This window comes from Aspergillus japonicus (assembly GCF_003184785.1).
Source record: "Aspergillus japonicus CBS 114.51 unplaced genomic scaffold BO86scaffold_7, whole genome shotgun sequence".
Classification (NCBI taxonomy): Eukaryota; Fungi; Ascomycota; class Eurotiomycetes; order Eurotiales; family Aspergillaceae; genus Aspergillus; species Aspergillus japonicus.
This window is the reverse complement of record NW_020291644.1, coordinates 423,403-445,561: the sequence shown is the minus strand read 5'-3', so window position 1 is coordinate 445,561 and position 22,159 is coordinate 423,403. Positions and strand designations below refer to the sequence as shown.

The following is a 22,159-nucleotide window of genomic DNA, read 5'->3' as shown; positions in this document are numbered from 1 at the left end:
AGGAAGAAGAAGAAGAAGAAGAAGAAAGAGGAAGGAGAGGACGAGGAGAAGAATGGGGATGCGAAGAATAAATTTAATTGCCAGAAGGAGTCGACAGAGTTGAGGCAGAGTGAGTTGTACTGACTGGAAGTATACGATTGTATACGATTGTATACAGTTACTCCCCGAAGTTGATCATCATGAATAAGAAGTTGGGTATTGTGTACTGTACGGAGTGGTATTGGTAATTACCGCGGAAGGGCGGGCAGTACCAGTCTTGGTGGATTGGGATCGGGAAAACTAGAAGCACTACTCGAATAGCGGTGCGGCCTGGCTTGGGAGGTGGGATCCATCCAGGTTGTGGTTGTTGGGCCCATGACGTCCCCGCCCTCCCTTTTCCTTTTCCCACCACTTTTTTCTGTCGACTGGCTTGGCTTGAGTGCCAATTGCCCATTGCCAACAAAACCCAGCATTTGTCGAGTCAACAACTTTTTTTTTTGTCCTGCCGACCTCGACAGCCAATCCCCGCCCGGAATTTCTCATGTAAGGCACTCGGTACTAGGTAACTACAACTTCATCCACCACCACCACCACCACCACTCTAATGCCTGTATCTTCCAATGCCTTCCATTCCGTCGATCATGAACAATGTCTGTATTGATTGTAGTCTGTATTACCTCCCGGTAATCTACTCTTCCTTGACGGACGGTCTGTGTGTTGCGGTGTTGCGGGACAAATTCCCCGACAGTCCGGAGTTACAGATCGCGCCCACTTCCATTTCTGAACCATCTTTTCCTACTCAGTCTGAACGCGACCGAGAAACCGACCGGACCATGGCATTTTATATCATTCTTTCTCTCGAATCCAGCTGACTTCCTTTTTCTTTTCCGTGCACGGAGGATTGTTTTGCTGTTTTGGAATTGTTATAGTTCGGACTGAGGAATTACTCCGACCCTCGGAGCAGGTATACAGTACAGTACCTGAAGTACTGAGTAGGTAGGGGTAGGAGTTCGGCAGATCCAAGCTTAGTGCTTAGTCTGGGTACTATAGTACGTATCCATGTAATAATTCTATTCTGGAGTAGGAATAGCCAGATCCGAATCCTGGGTCAGCCTTCATGAATCAATGAGACGGTAGGCCGTGCAAACGACACATCCCCAAACTGCATTGATTTATTATCATCATTCAGAAGCGGTGGTACCTGAGCACTGTAGCCGGTCAACAAGAGAGCCCGACTTTCATCTTGATGTTTCCAGTTTCTCCACAGAAACTCCCGAACGGGGCCATCCCTGCTTCTAACCTGTTTGGGAGTCTGTTGACGCCCCACCCGTCAGCGCCAATGGGATCGGCAGCAGTTGTCATCGCGTTGGGGATCGTGGGAAGTCACGGGACTGCCTTCTCACCAAATTCATCTTGGCTCTTCTATGCAGTCGAATCTGAGGAATCGTGAGTACTGAGGATTGTATGCGTATGCCCTCACAGCAACATATCCACTAGAAACCCCATGCAAACCTAGATTCTTGGATCTGCAACTATTCCCGCGACTCAATAAGCCCAGCACATCAGCCCAGTCCCTCCCACAGGCAACAATAATATCCATACCAACAAACAACCGGCACGTCAAAAGCTGAAACTCCCCAAGCGAAAAAGGAGAAGCGAAAAATTCCCACGCGACGATCTCCTTCCGCCCAGGCGTTTAGCAACCCCAACCCTCGTGGATCCTGGCCGAGACCGACCGTCCCCGGCGGGGCCCGCGCGCCCAATCCCTCGGAGACATGGATGATGGAACCCAAGTGAAGGAAGACCCGTTTGCCGGTATTATTGAAGAACCGGAAATGCTGGAAATCTCTCTCTCCCTCAAGAGCCACCAAATATCCCAGTTCAACTCGACTAAACCAAACATGAACCACAAGTTCTAGACGTGGGGCTGGAATTTGCTGGCTGGGCTGTGATCGCGCATGGTGATTGGCACAAGACCAAGAACCACCGTTCTGTGAAGAACACCTGCACAGGGCTACACGGCCCAAGCCTAACTTACCTTGTAGGTCAACGGATATCGTCATAATATTGAACTGGATGGAACTGAAGGTAAGGTTCTCTGGGTCACACAGCAATCTGATAGGTTCGATGTCCGCCGCTTGAGGGTACCCGATCGAGATGATGGCATCGAAAAACAATGGATGCTTGCCGTTTGGCACAAAAACAATTGCAGTTCCCATAGTTCCAGGTTCGTGGGCAAACTTGCCTCCAAGTTCTCGGAGTCCGAATCCGGACCTCATCGGAGACCCAGAAGGAGCCAGACCCCCGTCACTCAGCACTGGCAACACCGAATCTCCCGTCAGATGACGGAGGTCGGGGAGATGGACCATTGGCTGAAGATTCCTTCAATCCTTCAGGTGAGTAGTTCGTAGGTACTCCGTACTGTAGTACTGTAGTTACAGTACGGAGTACATACAGAGTAGGTCAGTAGCCTTCACCTTATTAGGTACTCCGTGGTCTGGGCAAGACCAGAGGCTCCTCAAATAAGGCTAATCCAGATTCGATCCACGGCCGTGGCCCGTCGGTTCTGTTGCCCGGACCAGCACGAGGACTCACCAGCGCCGCACGAACTTACTTCTAATCCAACCGTCGGCTGATATACTTGGTGGGCTCTGTAGCTGTAGCTGAAGCCGTAGCTGTCGAGAATGGGAACTCGATTGGCAAAAGACGTTAATGTATGTGTTGTCGCACGACATCATGAACCTATGCGGGCGATCCTTAGCATTGAACTCAATATTCGGTGGTGGTGTAACAAGAAGCTGCGGTCATACCTGAGTGACATTGTTTAGGTAGAATCGCCGAGCTTGAGCTATCCCCTCTGCCAATTAAAAAGCAGATGCGGCGAATAAGAGGCAAGACACGAGGTGCGGATCTTAAGAATAGTGGAGCAGAAACACCTTTCAGAGCTGGGGATTGTTGGTTGGTGAAGGATGAGCCCACCCGGCGAAAATATATATGTACTGTACTGGATCCGAGGACACGCATTGACACGACACCCTTCTTCTTCTGTCCTTTTCATTTGTTAATTCGACAATTGCCTGCTAACAGTGGCCATTTGGAAAGGCCTCTTGATTTGTTGGAACCGTGTTTGAGAAACCTCATGGCTTGACTGACCGATTTAAAAGGGAAAGTGGAAGGCTACGCATCATGTGATTAGATCACCAGAAACGCGACACATTCACTCTCGCAGGAACTTCCCCGCATGATGAGGAGAATGAGGTGACGCAGACCTGAACCCAGCTGACCACTCTATTTTACCAACAAGCAGACCAACGGCTGGTCTCAATACCGAGCACTACAGAATCAAATCTATCCGTCACTGGGTATTATTCTCTAACGCCAAAAGGCAATTTACTCAATACACAGGGAGACAGATAGCAGACAGTCAAAGAAACAAAGAGTGCTGAGTGACAGCTTGGACGCCGTGAGACAGAGTTCAGCCTTCTGCTCCGACAACAATCCTCAATCCATCCATCCGTCCGTCAATGCGCCAGTCTAATCAAGTCACATTGCCCACCAACAGCTGTACAGGCCGGGTCTCTGTGTCCCCGCAATCGAATACAGGGCATCGCCACGGCAGTTGCATTGTAATAAGCCTGAATCATAGATCTATGAACCGGCCCAAGCAATGTCTTCCAGAAGAAGATGTTCTCGAGAAACACACACACACAATATCTCAACTCAAAAAACGTCACTTGCCAAGGGGGTAGTCGCACGGAAAGCGAGGAAGAGCACAAGAGGGTAGTAGAGGAAAAAAAAGTACAAACGAGGGAAAGAATGTTCTCAACTGGGAATAAGTGGAAGGGGATCAACACCTGCGTAGCGGCCGTGAACTTCGTAAAGCCCCTCTGGAATTGTCAATCGGGGTTAAGGAAAAAAGGGTATTGCAAGAATAGAATAAGAAATTGATCAAAAGCCTAGAAGGTCTCGCCAAGATCACCAATATTGGTCTTCGGCTCATATCCGGTGCTAGTGCGGAAGCTCCGTGGTGGCGCCGGGATCCCGCTAGGCGTGCGTTTCTTGACCGTCTTCACTGAGCTGGTAGGGGTGTGGACGGGTGTAGAGAATGACGGAAAGCGTGCCTCCCGAGCCTCGCTAATCTTGGCTCGCACTGACATTCGGAACGCCAAGTCCTCATCTTCGTCAATGTTGGACATGCCGCTCGCATGGCCGTTCTGTACGGACGGGTTGCTGAGTGAGGACCGTGGGCGCCGACTTTCTGTAGTGGGATTGGTCGAATAGTGTCCCAGTGGCGTTTTGGTACGACTCTGTCGGCTTTCAGGACGTGCCGAATGCGTAGAAGGCGCAACGCTGGGATGGGTGCTCTGGCTGAAGGAGCTGGAATAGCTGGTCCGGCTGCTAGGCCGACTGTCGCCCTGAGTTCGAGCGCCGAACGAAGGTCGGGTGTTGTAAGATGAGGCCGTGTCGCCTTCACGCACAGACGAGCTGAAGCTGCTGCCGCTGATTCGTTTACGCGCCGAATTCTGGCGCATAGTGATCGTCGAAGAGACTGGGCTGTCACCGACAATAGATCCAGACCGCGACGAGATACGCGAGGGCGAATCAGAGGGGGCCGGGAGTTTGGACTTGGCAGAGTGAACACGCTCTTCCAACTGCTGCATCTTGCCGATCAGACCGCGGATCTGATAAAGGGATCCCGACTTGGGCAGTGTGGTGGACCGATCGTTGTTGATGCTGGCGGACGAGGTGGGGTCATTGGTGCTAATGCCGCCTGGCTGGAACGCGCTCGCAAATGGCAGGGTCGTTGTATTGGAACGACCGGTGTTGGAGGTGAAAGTGGAACCCCGAGACTTCTTTGGGGTCTTCTTCGAGTCATACATCGACCGGGAGCCCAGCTGAGCGCCGCCACCAGCCTTCTTGAACGGGAATCCGGGAGTGGCGCTGGCAGTCTTGCGCATGCTAGTCGGGACACTGATCGACGCCTCAGACATGGGTGGCGAGGGAGGAGTGGCGGTCACAGTCATGAGAGCATTCTTGATCGGTGGTGTCTGGAACATAGGAGTAGACACAGTTGAAGTGCTGAGAGTACGGTCGAAGATCTCGGGTGTCTGAGGTGTTGATGGAGTGCGGTAGATCAAGGACGCAGGCTTTCTGCGGCGGCCACCATTCTGTTCGTGTCGAAGCTTCTCCGAGAGAATCTCGGCCTCGACTCTCTGCTCCGACAGTTCATCACGGAGACGTTGATTCTCAATCCGCAGACTCTCACGCTCCATTTCGCCATTCTTGACCTCTTCCTCGAGCAGGACACTGCGCTCGATCGCCATGTTGTACTTCTGCTCCAGATCCTCCAGGGATGAAGTGGTGTGGCGGGCCTGACGTTCATAATCATCGTTCGCGACTTCGATGTCGCGCAGTTTCAGTTGTAGGGTGCGGTTGCCATCGCGCAACTTGGTAATCTCTTTCTGCAGCGTATTCTGAGCCGCGCTGGCCTCCGACTTGGCCTGCTTGTATCTGGACTGCAAGGGGTGAAAGGTTAGTGCCGATGTTCACCCATCACCAAGCTGGCCCACGAGGGAGCGCCAGAAAGGTAAGAAGAGAGGGAAGCAATCAGAACTCTAAAGGTGCTCACCTTCCAGTCGTCGATCTCGTATCTCAAGTTTTCCAGCCGTTCCTTCAGCTGCCGTTCCCGCTTCTCCGACGCCTCGATATCCTTTTCCAACTCGGCCTCCAGTTCGCGGCTGGAAGCCTGGAATTCCGACAGCTCCGCCTCAAGCTGTTCATATTGCGCTTTGTAGTACGCGAGCTGGTCCGACCTCGAGCTAGTGCCGTTGGGCCGGGTGGCCGAAGAATCGTCGACGGATGGCATGGTTCCCGCACCAGCAGCTGAGGCCGGCGTAGGAGACGCACGTTCCAGGAGACCACGTCAAAATGAGACCCAGATCTGCAGGGGGGGGGTTCACTCAACGGAGGGTTGTTGAGTGATTAGAGAGATGGAAATAAAAGGCGAAACTTGAGAGCATGCAACGGGAGAGTGAAGGAACCACCGTGCGTGAACTGGTGGTGCTGGTGGAGGGGCCGGGCGGTGTCGCAGGCACTCGGGGGGGGAGATTGCGACGGTGTGGGAGGCGACGGAGGGATGGAAGGGTCAAAAGGAGACGGCCCAGAAGCGAGCTGAGAGTGTCGAGATTTGAGACCAGCGCTGGCCTTGAATGAATTGACTTACCTTGGGGGACTACCCTCACAGAGGGAAGAATGGGAAGGGGAGGGGGGAGGGGGGGGGGAAAAGAAGAAAGTGGGGTTAAGAAGAAGGAGAAGAAGGATGTTTTCAGAGCAGATAGTTGGGTTGATGAGTGATGCTATCCAGAGCCAAAGCCGGGACGGGCGCCAGATTGAATTGATGATTCCGTCCACGGGACAACAACAACTAACCTTCTTGAACCACCCAAGCAGTAACTTATCGGTAGTGACGGGTAACTTACGGGGCGGTGTCGCCAACTAAACCGGGTCTGGACTAGTTCCGGTGACGTCGTGGCCTGAGGTGAGTATATCTGGGTTGTTTGGTTTGTTTTGGTGTCGCTTGGCTTATTATGATTGTTGTTTTTATTTACATTCTAATCTATGTGCCTGGCTGAAGACTGACAAGATGCATATTGATGATTCCTAGGTCATAATCCTGCTTCATTGCATGAATCCTAAAGATGTTATCATGTTTCTATAAGAATACTGACAATGCCGCTTGCGGAGGAGTTCTCGATCAGAAGACGCGCGCGCCTTTGATCATGTGAAAGTCATCAGACTTTGACAATGTCACAGCTTTTGTATCTAGCAAAAGACCACCCGATGCTAAAAATGCTAGAAATACCATCCACGTGTGGAATCATGTCGCGACTGCCACTCAGTCACTTCGTTGATCCATGGCAGCCTAGCCCGCACCACTAGACTTTCCGTGCCCGGGCACCGGTACCAGTCAACCCTGTCTCGATTCGGTTATCGTGCCCACTGGACATAGCAGCCACAACCAGATGGGGCACCGAAACTGGTGCCTGGGGTATAGGTCGCACAGCTACGCGGGCACTAGGCATCCTGCCGTCTTTCCGATATGTGGCCAGGTAGAACAACACGAACAAAACCAGGTACGAGCTGATCACAACATCGCCGGTGGCCGTGGCCAATACGCTGCCCACACATGAGCCATACTGAGGAAAATATACAAAGAAAGAGCCGTAGGAGATAAAGCCTGCGGGGTCATGCTGGTCAGTACTATTGTCCTACTTGAACGGCGTAGAAGGGTACAGGACGAACCCAGCGCAATCACAAATTGGAGGATTTGGCCCCGAGTGATCCATGCTTTCCACCAAATGGGAATCCCTCGCGCGGCCTGAAAGTAGTACCAGTACATGATGACATGGACAGCCAGGTTCAGTGTGATCACAACCCAAGAGATCGCCGTAGTCCCAACCAACTGAGTGTAGCATAGGAAGACGGTTGCGCCGTGATGGTAGCAATGCAGGAACGCTGAGTAAGGCCAGGTCAGAGAGGACGTCTGGTTATGTGGAGTAGACGGCTATGCTCACTGAGAGGCTTCTTCCTCAGAAACAAGTAGACCGTGTCCAGGAGCTCGAAGTACTTCGTTAGGTAATTCAACTGTCGACGCATTAGCACACCGGGAAAGATGACGAACTGGGTCGCGCATACATAATATAGTACAACCATGGGCTGGGTCCAGCCACCCTCGAGATCACAGATGGCGCAGCGCAAGCCATTCCTCGCGATAGTCGGTACTATCTGTTCCAGGAAAAGTGCCAGAAGAATGGCACTGATGATGCTGAGAAAGAGGTTGTGCAAAAGAAAAAGCCTCCTCAATTGCAGTGGTTTTCGATTGCTCATAAAACTTCGTCCTCCCAGGACCACCGCATAATATAGGACAAGAATGGTTGAGGTTTCCTTCAGCGTAGAAAGAGGTGTCTTGCCTTCGATAAATCGGAAACTGTTGGCTGGATACCCCACAACAGCCTCGAAGGCTCTGTTGAACATGGGCCACAAATCAAAGCCATAAGGGCGTTCAAGCGAAGGAATGGGCAAGGTATGAATGGAGAAGGTCGAGTCCATTCCTGCTGCTATCCTACTACCGGAGATTCGCCTCAACTCTGGCCGGGAGGGGGAAGGGCATGAAAGTTCTGATAAGGAGATGCGACTAATATAAAGAAAAGAACGGGATTTCCTGAGAGAAATATAAGCGAGCAACCTTTTTGAGAGATGATCAGGACATGGATGCTGGCTGGACTGTTGTGCGACGAGCAAATAATCCGATGGGGCGTGTAGTTGTTGTGATTCGAGGTTCATGTGACTTTGATGCCTTCCTAATTGAGGACCTTCTTTCTTGCTCTTGTCCAGAATCGAGCTTCAAAGAACCTTTTTAGTGGCTGACAGCGTCGGAGGGTACTCTGGAGAAGCCATGGTTTGTGTTCTGCTTTGAATTCGAAGGTCGTTCAATGATAGCAGCTTCCAACATCGGAGACGATATTCTGCATCCCTGCAGTACTCTATTCACCGACGAGACAGCTGAATTCTGGCGAAGTTCTGGCCCATACTTGATTTTGACAAACAGTTTTCACTGGACAGAGAGTGCTATTGCTGATTTGACCGATTACTTCAATGAGAGATACTTGCGAGGTAAGAGTTGGTACACTGGTTGTCGAAAAACTTGCTCTACGCGTCTTTTGAAGGGAAGAATCATAACACTGACTTGATTTCTGCAGACGACTTAGCATATCATACTGAGTATTGCGATTATCCAACAGTTAACCTTTTTCATCAAGTCACCCTCTCACACCGCGGCCATTTCCTCATTCCCACAGCTGGCACCCTCGCTCTCCTATCTCTCTTATCGCCATCCACTGTATCTGCTCTGCTACGATTTAGGACTTGCCCAAGTCGATCTGAGCTCAAAATGTCGCTTACTGTGGCCGAGGCAAAACGCCGCTGGCAGAACGCAGAAAAAGGTCCACTTCTTCCCCTATCGCCACTACTCGAATACTAACTCCACGAGGTAGAGATCCATCGGACATTCAACGCAGAAGATACGGATGAGTACGATCTACAAGAGACTGCGGTACTGCTAGAAGTGGTACGGCCCCTGGAGCCGGTGAACGCCCATGTCGTGACGACCCAGAAGGAAGATTGGCAAGACTACGTGGCGGACGACTACAACCAATGCTTTGCGGACGCTTCTGTATTGTATCGCCGGGGCGTGGAAGTTGAACCTTGCGCTCAATGCTCGGTCTCAGCCACATTTCGCCGCTGTGTTATCGCGCCACCATATCGAGGACGTGCATTGTTTGCTGCTGCCTGTGCTAATTGTATCATAGACGGCATAGGCGAACATTGCTGTCACTACAAGGCGTTCAAAGCTCAAAATGGCATAGAGTGGGGCGCACCTGTCTCAGAGTGAGTATCTGTCCTAAGTGTAAGAGTGCCGACTGACATACTCCAGGGAAATTCGGGGGTTTGGCGGCCTGCGTGAAGCAATCCAAGCTACGGGATACGACGGTCTTTGGTTTGCTCACGGAGATGCTGGAGCAACAAACCTTCCACTAGCTAATCCATCTCTACAATGCGGCCAAGATCGTGTCGTGCCAGATGAGGCGCAGAGTACCATGGCTACCGTGTCCTCAAATAGCCAATCTGCACCATGGGCTGTTGCTAGCGAGCAATGGAATGATCTATCTGCGCTAAAGAACATCCGCACTGACTTGAAGCAACATGTTCGGGTCGTCAAGGATCGAATTCGACAACTCAGATCCCTCCAAGCATCAAAGCGCACAGACATTCCCAATCTCCAGCCAGGGGCCATTGAGACGACTTGTGCGGTGGAGCAAAAGGCGCGAGGACGTTGATGTACTGAAATGAACTTTTGTGGTGTCATTCTATACCTCCTGTTTACGTGGTTAAAAGACTTGGGATCCATGAACGGGGTCGATTGCTTATTGGCGAGATGTTACACCGATACTCTTGTAGGTTAACGACAGTGAGATGAAGACAGTAGATACCTGGAGGAGTTTAATCGACAGGGAGTCGCTCAGTGCTGAGCCGTAGTTCGTTTGTGTTTGTATTTGTTGTGTTGTGGAGATAAGTCAGCGGTGAGTGAGCGGACCACGTGATCGGACGTGGACACACACACAGACACAGTCCACACCTTCCCTTCCCCGGGTTCTGTTCACTCAGTCAGTGTCTCTTTATATGGAGCCAGCCGTGCTCCTAACAGGCTAACAAGGCTGCTGAATGTGCTGATACCTCCGACCCAGAAAGCCTAATTCATTCCCCCAATCTCGAAAACCTCCAAAACTTGTTTTCGGCACAAGGGATAGTTTCCCACGTGCGACCCCAGATTCCAGTACGTTCCCGTCGCGGCACCCCCCTTCTTTGCCTGTTTTGTGTTGCCTTGCGTGTTCTAGGTGGGTGAAGTAGTGTGCGGTGAATGTCGGGGGAGATCCCGCCCGAACATGAATCTCCCCCCTTGATAATCCACCCCTGGATACGCTATATCCACGCACAAAACACCCTCGGCTGCTCATCATCGTGGGGACATTCCTTCCACGCACTCGCTTCGGTCGAGGAAGCGCAATACTTCAATTGTTCTCATGTTCCCCGACATCCCTTCACTGCTTCTATGAGGCCATAGCCATATGAATGCTTTGGATAGGAATAGGACTGATGGGCGATGCCAGACATCCACCACCACCACCACCACCTCACCGGTCACCATGGCAGATCCCACTGATCTGAACCTGGATGCGCCGAGCGATCTTCAAGATATCCCGGAGATGTCCATGCAATTGCTCCCGCCTCCGGAAGGGACGTATCCCGACAAGTAAGTACTCACCCTTTCACCCCTCTGCTCTTTCTGCTTTCTGCCTTTCCCAGCCCACCGCAATCGCTCACATTGGTGCAACCCGCCTTCACCAGAGCGACGTTACTGGCAGCCGTGTCGGCCCACGGCAAAGCACATGGGTACAACATCGTAGTCAAATCATCGAGCACGCCCACGGAGAAGAAACCGGGGCGGACTGCCAAGGTCTGGCTGCGGTGTGATCGCGGCGGCCATTACCGTCCGCGCAATGGTCTCACGGAGGAGACCAGGAAGCGCCGGCGGACGTCGCGGCTGATGGACTGCCCGTTTATGCTAGTTGCAGCTGGCACGCCTGGCATCTGGACGTTGACGGTGCTGAACCCCACGCACAACCACGGCCCGATTGTCGAGAAACCCCGACAGCTCCCTCACCACAAGGTCCGCAAGGGTCAGATCGCGGCGGTGCCGTACGATTGGCCGCACGATGCCACCTTGACCCCCTATACCACGGCGTTAGTAATCATCGACATGCAAAAGGACTGTGCGTATATTCTCTGGTCTGCGAGTGGGGCTTTTCGGAACTAATCTCCCTGTCACGCAGTCTGTTCGCCGGGTGGATACATGGAGTACCAGGGCTATGACATCTCCGCGAATCAGGCGCTGATTCCGAAACTCCAGCATCTGCTGAATGCGTTCCGGGCGGCGGGGTTTCCCATCTACCACACCCGAGAAGGTGCGTACTGCCAAACGACCGCCCACCCCATCCCTGTCAATCATCCCGGTCCACTGACTTTCTAATCAGGCCATCGCCCTGATCTGTCGACGCTCTCCAGCAGAGAGACCTACCGGTCTCGGAATAATGCCTCCGGACTGGGGATCGGCTCGCCGGGTCCGCTGGGCCGGCTCCTGATCCGCGGCGAGGTCGGCCACGACACGGTGGACGAATTGTATCCGATCCCGGGGGAGCCTGTGATCGACAAGCCCGGGAAGGGAGCGTTCGCGCATACGGATTTCGAGCTCATTCTTCGGAACCGCGGGATCAAGAACCTGGTGATCGCGGGGGTGACGACCGACGTGTGCGTGGCCACCACCATGCGCGAGGCCAACGACCGCGGCTTCGACTGTGTGGTTCTCGAGGACGGCACGGCGGCCAGCGAGCCGTCGCTGCATGTGAGCACGATCGAGTCGGTGAAGATGGAGGGGGGGATCTTCGGGGCCGTCACCAAGCTGGAGGATGTGGTGCATGCGGTGGAGAACTTCAAGGCTGTGACTGTGAAGAAGCTGGCTCCACAGATGGCCGTTTAGGTTTCCGTTGTGCTCATGTTCTGGATTTCATCTGGTGGGGGTTTTTTTTCTTTTAGCCGAGTTCGGATTTAGAGGAGTTGTTTGGGTATTTAGGATGATTGATAGCAATAACGACGAATACGACCATGATTTATGATGCCATCGGTGGTCAATGACGAAGTCACCGGTTCAGGGAGATTAATGAAAAGTTATATATCTACATGGCAAATAAGCCCTGGTATCATCAGAAGCAGAAAAACCACAAAACCTAACGCCAACACCAACCAACACATCTAATCCCTCCACCACTATCACTCTCAAACCAACCCCCGGCGGCCCCCCTGAACAACCGCGAACAGATTACAACCACTTCCGCCCCGCCGCCGTAACCCTGGACCGAAACACAGCACTCCGGATCTCCATCCCCTGCCGATAGAACGGATTCATGACCGTCTTGACGTAGTTCTCATAGACCTCGGCCATGAACTGGCGCACGGCCTCCTCGGTCTGGGGGCTGGTGGGGTTGGCGGCGATGGAGCTGGCCGAGGCGCGCGCCGCCGACGAGCCCGCCGCGAACGAGCCGCCCAGGATCGACGAGCTGCCCCCGATGCCACCACCACCACCACCACCACCGCCGGCGTTCGCATTCGGGCCCGCGGCGTGGGGCGGCTGGTGCAGCAGCAGGAAGCGGGCGCCGGATGGGGTGAGGAAGGCGGAGATGTAGGCTGAGGCCGGCGGGTAGGTGTCGATGTGTTTGAGGTACCTTGTCCAGAACATGACTAGTCAGTAATTGGGGGGGATGCGAGAGGGAGGAGGGTGAGAGTTAGGTAGGGATTGGGGCTGGGGCAAGGGCTGGGGTAAGGCGACAGGCTCACATATTCCCGTTCATCCACTGCGCCTCCTCGACCATATCCAAGCTCGAGTGGATGATGAACTGGTTCATGTACTGGGCGGTGTCCGGGAAGCGGAAGCGGGCGATGCCATCGCCGCCGGATTTGGAGGTGCCGAAGGCGATGTTGAAGAGGGGGACGTCGGTGGGCGAGAGGATGGTGAAGTAGTAGGACATTGTGATTCTTGCAGCCAGGAATTGTGGATGTTGTTGATTTCCGGGGAAGACACCGCAGCCGCAGTAGTAGCAGCAGCAGCACCACCACCCGGAACAGCAAGCGGAGGAGAGGAAGAGGTCACGTGGCGATAAGATAGAATCTCCGCTCGAGACCGTGGACCCACGTGACTCGCATCATCGCATCGATTCTCAATGATCATCATCAACTGCCTCCTCTCCTCGACACAACCCACGCACAACACAATGCCACCCTTCGGCATCAATCTCGCCAACAAATCCACCGCCGGCGGCGGCCTCCGCCCCCCACCAGGCAACCCACCGGCCAACAAACGCAAGAAAACCATCTTCGACGACTCGGACGACGACGACGAGGACACCACCGCCCCGGCGAACAAGAAACCCAGCGCCATTGAAATCACGACCCTGGGCGGCCTCGACGACCCGCCCCCATCGCAACCCACCGACGCAGACCCGCGCGCCCCCAAACGCAAACCCCAACCCACGGACCCCAAACCGCCAACAACCCTCAAACCGCTCTCCAAAACCTCCATCTTCGCCAACGACTCCGACTCCGACACCGACACCGCCACCCCCCAAACCACCTACGGCCTCACCCCCAAACCCACCTCCAAACCACCCAAAGACCAAAAACAATACACCAACCTCTCCGCCCAGCACAGCAGCCGCCAACACCAAACGCACGCCGCATCCGTCGACCCAAGCATCTACTCCTACGACAGCATCTACGACACCCTGCACGCCAAACCACCCACCCGTCCAGGAAAACACCCCGATGATGATGGTGCAGTCGGAACCGTCCCCAAATACATGACGGCCCTCCTCCGCAGCGCCGAGATCCGCAAGCGGGACCAGCTGCGCGCGCGGGACCGGCAGCTCGCCAAGGAGCGCGAGGCCGAGGGGGATGAGTTCGCCGACAAGGAGAAGTTCGTGACGGCCGCGTACAAGGCGCAGCAGGCGGAGATGCGGCGGATCGAGGCGGAGGAGGCCGCGCGCGAGGCGCGCGAGGAGGCGGACCGCCGCGCGAACGGCGGGAAGGGCATGGTGGGGTTCTATCGCGAGATGCTGGCGCGCGGGGAGGAGCAGCATGCTGCGGTTGTGAGGGCGGCGGAGGCCGCGGCGAAGAATGTTACCGGGGGGGAGGAGGGGGTGGAGGGGGATGCTGCTGCTGCTGCTGCTGCTGTAGGGGAGGAGAAGGACAAGGACAAGTCGGAGGCGCAGGTGGCGGCTGAGCTGAATGCCCGCGGCGCGCACATTGCCGTCAACGATGACGGGCAGGTCGTGGATAAGAGGCAGCTGTTGTCGGCGGGGTTGAATGTCGCGCCGAAGCCGAAGGTGGCGCCGCAGGGGGATCGGAAGGCTGGGGAGAGAGTGGCTGGCGCGTCGACGGCGAGGCTCGGCGCGAATCGCGGCGCGGATCGCGGCGGCCAGCGCGCCAGGCAGACGGAGATGATCGCCTCGCAGTTGGAGGAGCGGGCGCGGCAGGAAGAGGAAGCCGAGGCGGCGCGCCAGAAGGAGATCGCCGAACGCAGTCGGAGCCTGAAGACCCAGGGCGATGTCTCGAGTGCCAGGGAGAGATATCTGGCCCGGAAGAAGGAGCGCGAGGCCGCGGCTGCCAAGGGGAAAGCCTCTTAGTACATTGGTCCTGTACTATATACCTCAAGAGCTGTGATATGTGGCTAGGGGCTAGTGCTAGTGGCACCTGTAAACTGTACGATAACATGAAGACGAACTGCGATTCTCCCGGTAACGCTATATATATATGTGTTCCCCAAGTAATCAGATACAACCCAGAAACAATCAATCGACCCCCGATATCGTCACGTCATTTCATAACTTCACAAAAAGAGTCACTCCGCTTGAACCATGCTATCTCATGAGTCATTCTGTCTAGTAACAACTGGAAAAGAAGGATGCAAGTTATATTTTTTCACCCCGTATCATACCCGAGAATCAACGCCAACCAACGATGCACGAAAGATCATGCCGTGAGCGCAAAGCTGAGACCCATCAGGACCATACCCCCAATCGCAAACCCCGTGCACATGCCCCGATGATGGGTCAAAGTCAACCCCTCACTGAACAGCTGCAGCGCCACCGAGGTCATGACGCCCGCGGTGGCGGCGAACATGCCCCCGTACACGCCCCACGACGGACCGGCCGTCCCATCGTCCCCGTTGGCGCGCCGGGCGCCCCAGATCCAGAGGGCGGCGAGGCCCGCGCCCGCCGGCTGACTGATGCCGCCCAGCAGACTGGACCAGAACATGGCCCAGCCGCGCGAGTGCAGGGCCAGGTAGAGGGGCAGGGCCATGGCGAAGCCCTCGCTGATGTTGTGGATGAAGAGCGCCAGGAAGACGGTCAGTCCTAGAGTCGGGCTCGCGTGGTTGGTCGCATACGTGATGAAGCCCTCAGGCAGCTTGTGCAGGGCGATGGCGACGGACGTCTGGAGCCCGATGGACAAGAATGCGTTCTGCGGGACGTGGTGGTGATGTTGCGGCGTCTCGGTCGCGGAGACGACCGGAGGCTTGTGCGGGGAGTCTTCCGACGGCTCGCACTGATCGTCCAACAGGCCCGTGTGCGACGAGGAGGAGCTGGTTTCATGGTGATGATGGTGATGATGGTGGTGGTGGTGGTGCGACTCGTGCACGCGAGGTAGACCCGATTCGAGATCGTTGGGCTGGGTTGCATCTCCGTGGACGGTGATGCTGCGGGGGGGTTGGAGGGATGGACGAACCAGGTCACTGCCTACATCCGAGATTGAGGGGGTCTGCAAGAGGGTCTTGGTACATTCATGGCCACACGCCTGCGAAAATCCGAAACAAGGTCCGTTCTCGTCGCACTGAGCTTTGACGCCCACCATTCGGCTGAAGCGCCGCGTCAGACGATCCCGCAATGATTCCCGCCGTTGGAGAGGCACTTGGGTGCGAGAGTTCGCCTCGGGGAGGGTCATGGTCGCCGGGGAGGATTTGAAGGACCGTGACAGAAGGGGGGTGCGCTCGTTCCACGTATTCGACTCATCATGATGGTGCCCGTTGGGCTCATGGTGGTGATCGTGTTTCGGATGCGGTTCGTGGGAATGAGCGCAATCGACGACATGAGAGGGGATATACCGGTGCAGCAAGGCGGATGCGAAGCGAATGACGACGACACCGGCGAGGAAGAGTCCAATGAGCACATACGCCGAGCTGGAGGGAGACCAGCCAGCGCGAATGAGGTAATTATGAGACGTAGGAAGCATGCTATAGAGAGACGTGAAAAGCTATGACCATTAGTCGACGCCTGTGAGGAAAAGGGGCGAGGGCGGCAATACCATGACACCTGCACTCAGACAGAGCGATGCTGACAAGAATGCATTGTTGTGGACTATTTGAAAGTCCTTTCGTCGTGTTAACTGCCGCAATACTATATCGATGCAGATGACGGACGACCCCAGGACGCAGGCTAAAGGCAATCAGCTTGGAAGGCAAATTTCGGAGATAGGTTTGGAGATTAAACTTACCCGCACCAGAGACGGCACTCATGACCCAGCCCCGGAGGTCATTGCTGGCAGCCATGATGGGGGGGGGGGTGGGAAAAGGACTGATGGGGAGGGAAGGATAGGGAAGGGAAGGGAGATCGACAGACAGATGGGGACAGAAGTGGAGGAGCTTGGAAGAGATGAGGAGATCCCAGAATAGGGACCCGGGGGGAAAATTGGTAAACCAAAGGAAATGAATGGGGGGGTTTGGATTGCGGAGGGCGGAGGGCGGAATGGAATGGCTAAATAATGCATGATATCATGTCACGCGGTCGACCGATTAGATAAGGGTCTGGGGACCTTGGAAGCCCTACTTTGACATCCCCCTTGCAATGCATGGCATTCAGAATAAAAATAGGATACAGAAAATTTTCTGATCTCCTGGGAGTATCTTGCTCAGTAACACAACAGCAATTATCTATGTTGGATTCCAGCTGGCGCAATGTGACATTGGTTTCCATACCTAAATACATTGACACCCGGTTCTTTGTGCATTCAATGTCATCTGTAGGTCAATTGGTTGTTCTTGCAGAGGTATTATGTCTCTACTACACTAGGATCATCTACAGTCAACCAAGAAAGAATATTTACTTGTTGAAGACTTAGCATGCTTATTATTATAGTATAATTAATCCCCCTTAGAATACCTTATAAACTTACATTATACAACAAATACAAATATAAATGTGCTTGCTTCAGCACAATTATTATGATAATTGAACGATGGGTGACTTAGGAATAGGGAATTGTAGATATTAGTGAGAGAATAATACATCCCTGAATACTGATCCAAGGATGAATAGAGACAAGGATAAGTATAAGCCTGAGAAGATGGTACCTGCCATGTCTATGGTTCTGAGGACGGACCAGTGGTAAGTTATCACTTAGTCTGCTAGTCCGAGCTGTGGTAATCTTGCGGTTGCCTGTGGCGTTTAGGAGAAGGAACGGCCTAGAAAGGTACAAGAAATTGTTTATAACTCCACAGTGGGAAAGTTAGCAATGCTTGTGCTTAATGAAGGAGCTCTTAGCAGAAAAGACCCTTATAAAGCTGATATCTTCAAGTCAGAGAGCCGTGCACAATGGTAAAGAGGAGATAGTATTGAAAATTGGTAATTCTTGATACAGTGCTGCCAACTCCCAAAAAATGCAAGATGATATTAACAAAACGTTATGGTATCCTCATATCCACCAACTTGGTGTCTCTAGTCTACAAACAGCCCAGGAGAACCAATTCTAATCATCCAAGCCCTCCCATTGTCTACTGCTCTGCTAGGTACTTGTAGTTCTGCCATGCAAGGCCATTGTGTTGCCTGCCTGCCCAGCCTCCCGCGGCTGCTCCACTTAGCCCGTTCAACCTGTTGCTGGCCTGCAACTCTTTACTGTAAGATCCTGATATAACAATTCAATCTGTGGAGCCACTGTTTGTTGTTATAGCAAATTATTGCTTCAATTATTACAGCGCATTTTGACCAACATATAAATTTTACATGTACAATATCATGTGAGGCATTGTACTTTTGCCTGTATTTGAAGTAATCTCTGTATAGTTATCTACTTTATGCGGTATTAAAATCCCCTTCTAATAGTTATTATACGGGAAGAGAGCTATACCTGCCGATAATTGTAGTAGAGAGATATAGCAATATTTCTATAGTAAAATCAAAGAGAAGGGTGTAACATATTGGCATAGTGTGGAAATCGGCCAAGCGGGGATTGCTACAACAAGGTCTTGTAGCATTTGCTCAGCGTCCGGTTTCACCTTGCCATCACTTCCTCAGCCACAAAGCTGCTATAAGGCTGATGGGAGATCTCACCCGTGTTTCACTGGTAGGGCTGGTCCCAAGTTACCATGGTGGTATTTATTCGCTCTCCTTTTCTTTTTCTTCAGTTACGCAACGGTACGAGTACGAGTACGAAAGTGGGTCGGGACTGGACCACCCCAATAGAAACAGTATGATCGCTGCCATAGATACGCAATGGCATACCCATGCATTTCAGATGATCTCAAGCTCTAGAAATAATGCATTGAGAATCATTCCTATTGTAACGCCTCCAAAACATAGGTTTCATAAGTTCATAACGGAAAGGAAGCATCAAGCTAAAACAGATTGTTGTCGCCGTAAAACAAATCAGCAAAAATCCCCAGAACCATCCACGAACCCTCAAACATCACGATGACGACCCTCCGCGGTTCAGATGCATGTAGCCGTTCCCAGGCGTGGCAGCGCCAGCACTAGGTGGCACCAACAACAGCGCCCCAGGGTGCTCGCTCGCCTTGTGGACGCGCTTCTTCTCTAGCCACATAATCACCCCGGCGCCAGCGGCAACCAAACACGCCACAGCCACGAAGAGGCCCGTCGTCCAGCTGGGCCGATGGAACCGGTCCATCGCCCACATGCACACGGCCAGACAGACCTGAAAGACGGAGTTGAGGAAATTGCCCCAGACGACCGCATCCATTTTCCACAGCGAGGTGGGGGTTCGCGGAGCCCCGGTTGCGGTCGTTACTGCTGTTGCTGCTGCTGTTGCTGGAGCCGCCCTCCCCGCAATTGCCTTCTCCTCGTCCTCATCCTCCACAGAACCGGAGAAGCAGAACCACTTGGAATGGACCTCCGCCAACCGGACCAGTCCTTCATGACGAGTGCGCGGCGAGCGACCGAGCCGCCAGAGACACCACAGGTACAGATCCCGAAGCCGCCAGGGCGCCAGGCCAAAACCCGTGACGCAGAATAGGGCGTTGAGGATCTGCGAATCGATCTCGATCCAGACGCGGCGCGCCGAGTCCGGGTCGTCGCAGCTGGGGTGGCACATCGCCGGCGCCGCATTGCACAGCAGCAGGAAGAGCATCCCGCCCCAGGCGACCACGTTCAGACCGTAGATGGTGATGCAGAAGCCCAGCGGGGTGACGGCCCAGCGCAGGAAGGCTTGGATGGCGTGGATCCATGTGGTCTCGTTTGGTGGATGTGTTCTGTCGTCATTGTTGTCGACTTTGAGGGAGGTGGTCATTTGTTCTTCCACTCTCTTTCTGGTAGCCAAATCGGGGTGATAGTTCGTAAGGGCGAAGTACGAGGGAGGTATGACGATAAGATAAATGGTCAAGGAGGAGAGGAGAAGTCGGGTAGACGAAACAAGGGACCACTGACTTAATAATAATCAGTCTCTGAGCATGAGAGAAGAGGCGGATTTAAATACGCAACACGTGGACTGGGGTCTGTACTAGGCGCAGTCAGCCAAGAAAGTATTAATGTATGTGTACTTTGCCCCCTCCTATCATCCATAATAGGCAATAAATTGGGGATCTGAGCCAAGGATGCCTGGCGGGGACGGACGCTGCGCCGGGAGTACCTTATTCTACTAAGTACAACCGAGTGGCGATCAGATTCATGACTGGGACTGAGGTTCTACCCTGGGCACCTATATTTAGGTGATTGAACGTTCCTCTGCTCGTTTGGTAACCTTTCTTTCGTTTTTGTTTTTACCATACCATGACGAATATCCCTCCCTGAACGACACGTGTTTGACGCACTGATGGAAACGTTTTTTCCCGAAAGACAGTCGTCACTCTTACTCGGGAACCCTAATGTCCGACTAAGTTGGGCCCAGGAATATTACAAGTCGACTGCTCTAGTCAAGCCATGGTTTGACCAAACTGATATGAGCCTAATCTAGGCAAACATAGTTGAAGTTGAAACTGGGGCTTCCGAGAGTAGTAGAATCCGGCTAACTGTTTCGAGTAATCGGTACGAGACCCAGCACAAAAATGCTCACTCGGATATCAGACACAACCCTATCCAAAGGCACCCCCCAAAATTTCTTTTCACAAAAAATGACAAAGCAGAAGCGCTACAACAAAATGTACAATAACCAAGAGAATCCGAATAATGAATGTGGGCGTTAAAACAACAAACCGAGCCCCAAGAATGTGACCATCGAAAACACGAACGGCCGCTTCACCAATCACATCCGCGGATCCAGCATCTCGATCTGGTCCGACTCCATCTTGCCGTACGGTTGGCGCTTGGAGAGGATCCGACTCGGATGCATGATGTTGAACAGAAGACACACCAGCAACATCAGCACCGCGTCGAAGATGTAAAGGTAGATCTCATGCTGCTGCAGCACGCCCGAGGTCCCTTGCACATATTCTACCACGCGGTAAATCGATCGGACCATGATTAGGATGCTGGCGGCATATAGGACGCGCATGTAGGTGTACCAGGGGGGATTGCTGATGGAGAGGGAGGTCGGGGTCGGGGAGGCGGTCATGCGGCGATGGAAAACCATGGAGACGAGAATGAAGAAGCCAAAGAACGCCAGCTGGACGATGAGACCGATCACAATCAGCCGGTTGCCCAGGGACACACTGCTGGCCGAGTTCGCGCTGGCCATCATGCCGCCACCTCCGCTCTGGATGAAGAAAGAGAGCACGTCTCCCGTCACGAAGATCTTGGTCAACCAGTTCGGCCGGATAAGCGAGCGCGAGTCCCCGTGGACCAGGCGGATTATGCGTCCCAGCAGCATGTAGATGGAGGCGGAGAAGAGGGAGGGGGCGAGGAGGAGCAGCAGCTCTTGTCCGACATATGGCATCACCGTCCAATTCGGGGTCTGTTTGGCACTGTACCATCGCGCGACATAGCCAAATGCTTCGACTAGAAAGAAAGCGAAAGAGTCCAGCGTGTTAGCCAAAGCCCGGCGATGGTGCTGGCAGAGAAAGTGACCAGCAGAACTCACAGAAGCCACCGATGATAAAGGGTGTGAAGTACCAGGTCCGCCTGCGGACCATCTGGAATAGATGTAGCACAGAGGTTGCGGCAAACACTCCCGCAAAGACGATGGCAGCCCCCACGGAAGGATTGTATTCATAGAGCTTGTAGCTACTCGACATAATGAGTGAGGAAAGGTGGTGTAGTGAAGGAATGTCAAATGCACGGAAGGAGCCCAGCAGGATATGTACTGTACTGCACCCGATTCAGTTGGGACTACATGGGAATGCTGGAGAGACCTCCTTGTAATAGCTGGCGATCTTGATGAGCTATATTTTAAGATGTGATAGTGCAGGCGTCTCAGGGCTAGCAAACATCCATTCTGGGGCAAGGGTACGAATACGAGTGGATCTTGTCTAGATCGGGTACCAAGACGAGCAATTGAACTCCACTGTAACAACGTTACAAATCCATCTACTATGATATGTAACTCAAATAAGATGGAGACTTACTTGATCACCATCCATGCATTCTTCCCTGGACTCTAAGCGGGCAAAGGATTACCGGCGGTGATGATCAGTGATTATCCAGCCCTAGGACGGATAGTGAACGTTTTGCGGGGTACATGCCATCCTAAAGGTTTGTTGAGTGGCAACTCCCAGCAACCTTTACCTAGCATGGGCTGATTTCCATCGCTAGCAATCCCTTTAATTCTTGAGACGTCAGATCCGCACCGCTTTCCA

At 53.4% G+C, this 22,159-nt stretch overlaps 10 protein-coding genes across 10 annotated transcripts; 3 read left to right on the top strand and 7 right to left on the bottom strand.

Annotated features, from left to right (window-relative positions):
• Window positions 1–1,485: 1,485 nt before the first annotated feature.
• BO86DRAFT_210929 (uncharacterized protein) lies at window positions 1,486–2,601 on the bottom strand. Its single transcript, XM_025666838.1, has one exon. It carries the CDS (start codon window positions 2,346–2,348, stop codon window positions 1,542–1,544), a length of 807 nt encoding a protein of 268 aa, XP_025530895.1. The 5' UTR covers window positions 2,349–2,601; the 3' UTR covers window positions 1,486–1,541.
• Window positions 2,602–3,831: 1,230 nt separating this feature from the next.
• nde1 (nuclear distribution protein NudE) lies at window positions 3,832–6,021 on the bottom strand. Its single transcript, XM_025666839.1, has 2 exons — window positions 5,609–6,021; window positions 3,832–5,495 (listed from the first exon to the last, which is right to left on the bottom strand). The coding sequence occupies exons 1-2, from the start codon at window positions 5,843–5,845 to the stop codon at window positions 3,936–3,938; spliced, it is 1,797 nt and encodes a 598-aa protein (XP_025530894.1). The 5' UTR covers window positions 5,846–6,021; the 3' UTR covers window positions 3,832–3,935.
• Window positions 6,022–6,914: 893 nt separating this feature from the next.
• BO86DRAFT_396632 (elongation of very long chain fatty acids protein) lies at window positions 6,915–8,088 on the bottom strand (the record flags this gene model as incomplete). The annotated part of the gene is made up of 4 exons (XM_025673420.1): window positions 6,915–7,216; window positions 7,282–7,494; window positions 7,554–7,623; window positions 7,675–8,088. 4 exons carry the CDS (start codon window positions 8,086–8,088, stop codon window positions 6,915–6,917), a joined length of 999 nt encoding a protein of 332 aa, XP_025530893.1.
• Window positions 8,089–8,929: 841 nt separating this feature from the next.
• BO86DRAFT_396631 (DUF3716 domain-containing protein) lies at window positions 8,930–9,875 on the top strand (the record flags this gene model as incomplete). Its single annotated transcript, XM_025673419.1, has 3 exons — window positions 8,930–8,981; window positions 9,033–9,426; window positions 9,473–9,875. 3 exons carry the CDS (start codon window positions 8,930–8,932, stop codon window positions 9,873–9,875), a joined length of 849 nt encoding a protein of 282 aa, XP_025530892.1.
• A 396-nt stretch (window positions 9,876–10,271) lies between these two features.
• Window positions 10,272–12,216, top strand: BO86DRAFT_386535 (cysteine hydrolase family protein). The gene is made up of 5 exons (XM_025671362.1): window positions 10,272–10,372; window positions 10,707–10,849; window positions 10,945–11,369; window positions 11,430–11,561; window positions 11,631–12,216. The coding sequence occupies exons 2-5, from the start codon at window positions 10,743–10,745 to the stop codon at window positions 12,131–12,133; spliced, it is 1,167 nt and encodes a 388-aa protein (XP_025530891.1). The 5' UTR covers window positions 10,272–10,372; window positions 10,707–10,742; the 3' UTR covers window positions 12,134–12,216.
• A 117-nt stretch (window positions 12,217–12,333) lies between these two features.
• BO86DRAFT_332306 (TRAPP subunit TRS20) lies at window positions 12,334–13,231 on the bottom strand. The gene is made up of 2 exons (XM_025668777.1): window positions 12,988–13,231; window positions 12,334–12,875 (listed from the first exon to the last, which is right to left on the bottom strand). Exons 1-2 carry the CDS (start codon window positions 13,176–13,178, stop codon window positions 12,473–12,475), a joined length of 594 nt encoding a protein of 197 aa, XP_025530890.1. The 5' UTR covers window positions 13,179–13,231; the 3' UTR covers window positions 12,334–12,472.
• Window positions 13,232–13,405: 174 nt separating this feature from the next.
• BO86DRAFT_446015 (splicing regulator NSRP1-like domain-containing protein) lies at window positions 13,406–14,831 on the top strand (the record flags this gene model as incomplete). Its single annotated transcript, XM_025676486.1, has 1 exon — window positions 13,406–14,831. The coding sequence occupies exon 1, from the start codon at window positions 13,422–13,424 to the stop codon at window positions 14,829–14,831; it is 1,410 nt and encodes a 469-aa protein (XP_025530889.1). The 5' UTR covers window positions 13,406–13,421.
• Window positions 14,832–14,914: 83 nt separating this feature from the next.
• Window positions 14,915–16,873, bottom strand: BO86DRAFT_332301 (Zn(2+) transporter ZRT3). The gene is made up of 3 exons (XM_025668776.1): window positions 16,696–16,873; window positions 16,507–16,637; window positions 14,915–16,455 (listed from the first exon to the last, which is right to left on the bottom strand). The coding sequence occupies exons 1-3, from the start codon at window positions 16,748–16,750 to the stop codon at window positions 15,178–15,180; spliced, it is 1,464 nt and encodes a 487-aa protein (XP_025530888.1). The 5' UTR covers window positions 16,751–16,873; the 3' UTR covers window positions 14,915–15,177.
• Window positions 16,874–18,777: 1,904 nt separating this feature from the next.
• On the bottom strand, window positions 18,778–19,845 carry BO86DRAFT_386533 (DUF2985 domain-containing protein). Its single transcript, XM_025671361.1, has one exon. The coding sequence runs from the start codon at window positions 19,717–19,719 to the stop codon at window positions 18,883–18,885; it is 837 nt and encodes a 278-aa protein (XP_025530887.1). The 5' UTR covers window positions 19,720–19,845; the 3' UTR covers window positions 18,778–18,882.
• A 528-nt stretch (window positions 19,846–20,373) lies between these two features.
• BO86DRAFT_446012 (RTA1 domain-containing protein) lies at window positions 20,374–21,598 on the bottom strand (the record flags this gene model as incomplete). Its single annotated transcript, XM_025676485.1, has 3 exons — window positions 20,374–20,404; window positions 20,723–21,362; window positions 21,445–21,598. The coding sequence occupies 3 exons, from the start codon at window positions 21,596–21,598 to the stop codon at window positions 20,374–20,376; spliced, it is 825 nt and encodes a 274-aa protein (XP_025530886.1).
• Window positions 21,599–22,159: the final 561 nt, after the last annotated feature.